At 63.0% G+C, this 5,106-nt stretch overlaps 1 protein-coding gene across 3 annotated transcripts in view; it reads left to right on the top strand.

The window, feature by feature from the left end:
* Nucleotides 1-1,019: 1,019 nt before the first annotated feature.
* PAFAH2 (platelet activating factor acetylhydrolase 2) overlaps nucleotides 1,020-5,106 on the top strand; it is a 14,465-nt gene continuing 10,378 nt past the window's right edge. The window contains exons 1-5 of one of the 3 annotated variants that reach the window (XM_019512452.1): nucleotides 1,020-1,397; nucleotides 2,958-3,108; nucleotides 3,553-3,649; nucleotides 4,529-4,597; nucleotides 4,689-4,830. In XM_019512452.1, the coding sequence (XP_019367997.1) occupies nucleotides 1,308-1,397; nucleotides 2,958-3,108; nucleotides 3,553-3,649; nucleotides 4,529-4,597; nucleotides 4,689-4,830 (549 nt within the window). In that variant the 5' untranslated portion in view covers nucleotides 1,020-1,307. Of the gene's footprint in view, nucleotides 1,398-2,247; nucleotides 2,856-2,957; nucleotides 3,109-3,552; nucleotides 3,650-4,528; nucleotides 4,598-4,688; nucleotides 4,831-5,106 lie in introns of those variants that run through there. The other 2 variants (XM_019512453.1, XM_019512451.1) reach the window with 2 other exon arrangements.

The raw sequence follows: 5,106 nt of genomic DNA, 5'->3' as shown, positions 1-5,106 counted from the left end.
GGAAAATCTGAGCCGCAGAGGGTTCTGGGTGTTGGAAGCTGAGGACGGTCTGAGCCGTAGAGGATTCTAGGACTTGGAGGCTGAGGAAGGGCTGCGCCGCAGAGTGTTCTGGGAGTTGGAGTCCTGGGGGCGGGGCTAAGCCGCAGAGGAGGCTGGGAGTCGTAGTCCTGGGATAGCGTCTAAGGCCGCGGGGGATGCTCGGAGTTGCGGTCCCGGAGGTTGCTGGGAGCTTGGCGCTGGGCGTGGCTGGACTCCATGTCCCGGCATGTCCCGCGCCGGGGGTGCAGGCGACGCTGCGGGTAGGTGCTCCGTCTCCCCCGCGTTGGGCCTGCAGCGCCCCCTGGCGGCCCCGCCCCGCCCCGCCTCGCCTCAGTTTCCCCACCTGCATTTCGGGACCCCGCACCCCCCCTGCACCCCAGGGCTCGGGCCCAGGCGCCTGCGGCCGCCCAGCACCCCCTGGCTCGGCGCTGCCTGGGGCGCTCCGCTCGCCCGGCTTGGAGCAGGCCCAAGGCCTGGGGGGTCCTGTCCCAGGAGCCCTTTGCCGCCTCCAGCTAGTGGCGCCTGGGCAAGGACCCGGCTCGTGGCTGTGGGGAGATGCGGGTCCGGAGCCCGGTGGAGCACGGCGTAGATTTGCACCTGAAAGCAGAGGTTGATGGGGCGTATAGACGGGCACAGGGACGTGGACGTGGGAGTGAGCAGACACGATAAGGAGGTAGGTAGGTAGAGACAGCACAAGGTTGTGCGACCCCAAGCTGGCTGCGTCGGGTGCCGTGACAGGACGGGCCCGAAGCAGGGGGTACGGAGACGGGAGGATACAACCTTCAAGGGGGAGATGGAGGTGGCGGGGCAGGGCAGGGAGCAACCGGCAGCAAACCCGGGGGACCAGGAGTCATCGAAGCGAATCCAGACCACGAGAGACGAGCCCACAGGCCCTGCTGTTCGCGACGCCAGGCCGCCGGTTTGTTGGGCTTCCCTGGCCATCCCCCCCACGGTATCATGGAGAACGGGGCGAAGGGACTTGGGCAAGGGGGTGGAGTGAGGCGGTGACAGAGCCAGGCAAGAGCCCGGGCGTCCCGGCTCCCTCTGGGAAGCGTCACCCATGCCGCACGCAGCGAGCCTGGGCACCGAGGGAGCTCTGGGGCCATGGCCCTGCCTTTCTGCATCACTGTCGGGTCCCAAGTCCAGGCAGTTGGGCACTGGCTGGGTATTGTGATCAACAGGAAGCCGATGAGGGAAGTGGGCTGAACGGGCCCGGTTTCATCACCGTGGGGCAAGGCAGCTCCCGTCCGTGATCGGCGCTGGAAGGCATGGGGGCTGTGCAGTCCCTGGGGCTGCCTCCGGCGCAGGGACCTCACCAGGTGGGCTGCACCGACGTGATGGTGGGCCTGACCCGCAAGGTACGGTGTGGGGCATGGGGGGCGGCTCTAGGGCTGGTTTCCCGGGTGTGGGAGCCTTGGTTTTTTGGGAGCTGATCTCGCCCTGACTGCGGGGAGATGCCATGATCTGTCAGGTGGAGACACGCTGTGAGCTGTCTCCGCCATGATCACCCAGGTGGTTTTCCTCCTGGCAGGGGAAAACCATGAACATAGGACTCTGACTGAGGTTATGCAGTTCAAATGGCACTCTGTAGTGGAGGGTGCACCCCTGTTGGCTTGCAGACAGGGCACCCTGTGTGAACGTCATCGTTAGCCTCCCATTTAGGCTTCCAGCGGGAGGATGCCAACTCTATGGAAATAGGAGGCTTCTCCTTGGCTTACCCTCAGCTGTACGGCTGCAGGAGCAAACGAAACTCAGGGGCATTCGAACCCCAAGCCTCCAGGCTTGGGCCTGCACGTAGGATGCCCGCCGAAGGATTTGGAAGTATTTGAAGCCCCAGGCAGGGGTGGAGGATGTTTGCCAGTTGTAGGGCCACTTATGGTTCTTGAATGAGTCACACAGATTTGGAATTGATTTGGCTGATATGACTTGGGACACGAAACATTTTCCTTTTAAAAACAACAACAACAAAAAGGCTGATCTTTCCTTGAGTGGGTCACAGGGCCTCGCGGGGGCGGTTTGTAGTGACTCGGGGCTGAGGCATCTGAGCACAGAGCTCTGAGCTGTACATTTTATGCTGACTTGGGCTTGAGGCTTTCGGTCTCTTCCTGTCTCCTCTGCCTGGATTCTCTCTCCAGCTGCTTCACGCAGCCCCTGGCATTAGTCACAGAGGGTGACTGCTCGGTGCTGTGTAAGCCCTGGGACCAGAGCCTGTGCTCTTCGGATCTACTAAAGCCTGGTCTGTGCCCCAGGGAGCTTCCAGGCCAACTCTAAGACCAGGTGCAGCCCGTGGGTGTAACAAGCCGATGGGGGCAGGAGCAGGAGGGAAGGCAAAGGTGATGGCGGATCACTTAGTGCTTGGGTCCAAGGAGCGGCCAGCTCCTGGTGGAGTCCCGTGAAGTCTTTCTTTATCATCCCAGGGAGGCTGGTGGAGCAGGGCCAGAGGGGGGTATCGCCCCGGCTGAGGCCCCAGGTGGAGGGGGGCCGGGGAGGACAGGGGGCTGTGGGGTCTAGTACCAGAAGGGCGATGAGATCCCCGACTTGCTGCTTTTCCAGTCCATCCCTTCAGCATCTTTGTCCTCTCGCCTTTGGCCACAGGGTGGCTCCATGCATCAGCTCTGCCAGGCCTGATTCCATCTTCCCTCGCAATTTGGGAACCAGGAGCTCTAAATGATGAGCAGCCTTGCCAAGATGCAACCCATGGCATGAGGAGCGAGGCCCTGTGGGGGGGGCTCACGGTGAGGGGGACATCAGCTGCACTGACCCCAGCCGTGGGGAGAGGGTTCTGGGTGCCATTCCCTGGCCAGTTTGGGCAGGAGGTGGGTGAGAGGGTCCCCCTGGTCCCTTCCACCGAGTGAGGCCTGCCTCCCATTCAGAGCCTGACTGGATGGGGCATGTCTCACTGGTGCCTCTCTCCCCAGGGGCTCTTCTTCCGCCTCTTCTACCCCTGCCTGCCCCAGGAGGGCGTGGAGCAGCCGCTCTGGATCCCGCGCTATGAGTACTGCCGCGGGCTGGCTGACTACGCCAACCTCCACTGGAAGTGGTGCACCCCGCTGCTCAGTGTCGCCTTTGGTAAGCACGTCCCTGCCCCTGGCTTCCTGGGGTAGCCTGCTAGTCATGCCTGCAGTGGAGGCTGGGACCCCTGTCTCACCCCAGCACTACCACCTGGATGGGAGAGGGGCGTCCAAGGGGCGCAGGGCGAGACCCTTGGAGGGAATCTCCTTTTCTGTTAGAAGGGGCCATAGTGGGTCTGGTGCTGTCCGTGTGCTCAGGCACCCAGCATCCTTCCCCACTTCGCTCTGCCCCGAGGCCGGCCACCTTTCAGTGTCTAGCAGCTGATGAAGGCACCTCAGCCACTCGTGCCTTGGAGCCTAGGGAGGTTGGGATGCTCCTCCTGAGAGGAGGGAGGCTGGGAGGAGCCTTGCCCACCATAGCCCTGTGTCCAGCTGGAATCAGGACTCGAATCCTGTGGCTGCTGGGCTTGTGCAGGGGTCATAATTTCGCATGTCCCTGCAGGCTCTTTCAGGGTCCCAGTCAGCTGGAACGGGCCTTTTAAGCCATGCAGCAGCAAGTACCCACTGATCATCTTTTCCCATGGCCTGGGCGCCTTTCGGTAAGAGCCCCCAGCCCAGCCCCTGCCCCACTACAGCTCCATTTGGGTGGAAGGGAGCAGGATCCTGGCTGCAGAGGCAGTCGCTTCTCCTTTAGCCCCGATAGCCAGTTGGTCTGGATGCCCAGAGATGTCCAGCCTGTGGTGTCCAGGCTGAGCCCACGTTTGCCCCAGCCCGGCTGGGCAGCGGTTTAGTTAGGGGTGGGTTTCAGAGCAGGACAAGCTGCTTATGTGTGCCTTAGCCCTGAGCCAAACTCAGCGGGCATCATTGAGCATCGTGACACTGACAGGAGCTCCGTCTTTACGACCAGTTCCGTTCTCAGCTGGTCAGTGCCCCCCACGCCTGTCCCCACAGAGGTGGACTGAACACCACACAGATGTCAGCGCCCTCCAGCCCTTTTCACTGGGGTCACACTGACACTGCGAGCCCTCTACAGAGCATCCCGTGGCCCACTCAGCCTGGCCTCATTGGGATCAAAGCCACTGTAGACACAGCAAATGCATGTCTAGCAGGCAGGCCTCCAAGGTGGCTTCCATGTGCATGGGCCCAGAGGGCTGGCTGGCTTAATAGTCAGATGTGCTAGGCACCTGCATTCCCCCCCCCTTGCAGTCCGTGGAAGCCATGTGCTCTCAGCCCCTTTGGGATGGGCCTGCTTGTGGCTTGCCCAGTGCCAGAAGCAACCTGAGCCCGCTCAAGGCCTGTGCCTAGGTCAGGATCTTCCCCAGGGAGCCTGGCAGCAAGGCCCATGAGAGCCCAACCAGCTGGGAATGGGGCAGGGCCCAGAGACACCACAGGCCTGGTGCTCCCCAGATGTGGGTGGGTGGGAGCCAAGGGCACTTGATGCCCCTGGAGCCCTCATGGCATGTGCCCTGTGTCTGCAGGACAGTGTACTCGGCACTCTGCGCAGAGCTGGCCTCCCGCGGCTTCCTGGTGGCTGCGCTGGAACACAGGTGAGCGGCGACCCGCTCTGGCTGCCCCCAAAGCTAACAGGGGCCCTCCCCTTGAGGGGCCCTTGACCTTGCTGCGGCCCTGTCGTTGCAGAGACCACTCGGCCTGCGCCACCTACTTCTGCAAGGCTGGGGATGGGGAGCCCGGTGCCCCCGAGGCCGTACTGCAGGAGGAGTGGGTGCTGCTGCACCGCGTCCCCGCTGGGCGGAAGGAGTTCCACTTCCGCAACCCACAGGTAGGGCAGGTCATGGCACAGAGGCTGGGGAGACCGGCCTGGGCACAGTGGGCACCTGCTGGGCACAGTGGGCCGTCAGGGCTGGGAGATGAGGGTAGAGTCTCTGCTCTCAATTAAAGAGGAATGTTCCTTGCACTTGGGGTGATTGATGGGCATCGGCAGCCAGGGCTAGGAGCCTCGGGAGCCAGCGAAGCAGGGAGGCGGCAGGCGGCTGCAGTTTGATCGCACCAGTCCTCCCCCTGTTACCCCTGTGTGCCCAGAGGAGGGGCAGGCAGC

The sequence above is a fragment of the Gavialis gangeticus genome, unplaced genomic scaffold, assembly GCF_001723915.1.
Source record: "Gavialis gangeticus isolate Ggan-Ray unplaced genomic scaffold, GavGan_comp1, whole genome shotgun sequence".
Classification (NCBI taxonomy): Eukaryota; Metazoa; Chordata; order Crocodylia; family Gavialidae; genus Gavialis; species Gavialis gangeticus.
The sequence above is the reverse complement of the archived record's forward strand: the minus strand, read 5'-3'. Positions and strand labels throughout refer to the sequence as shown.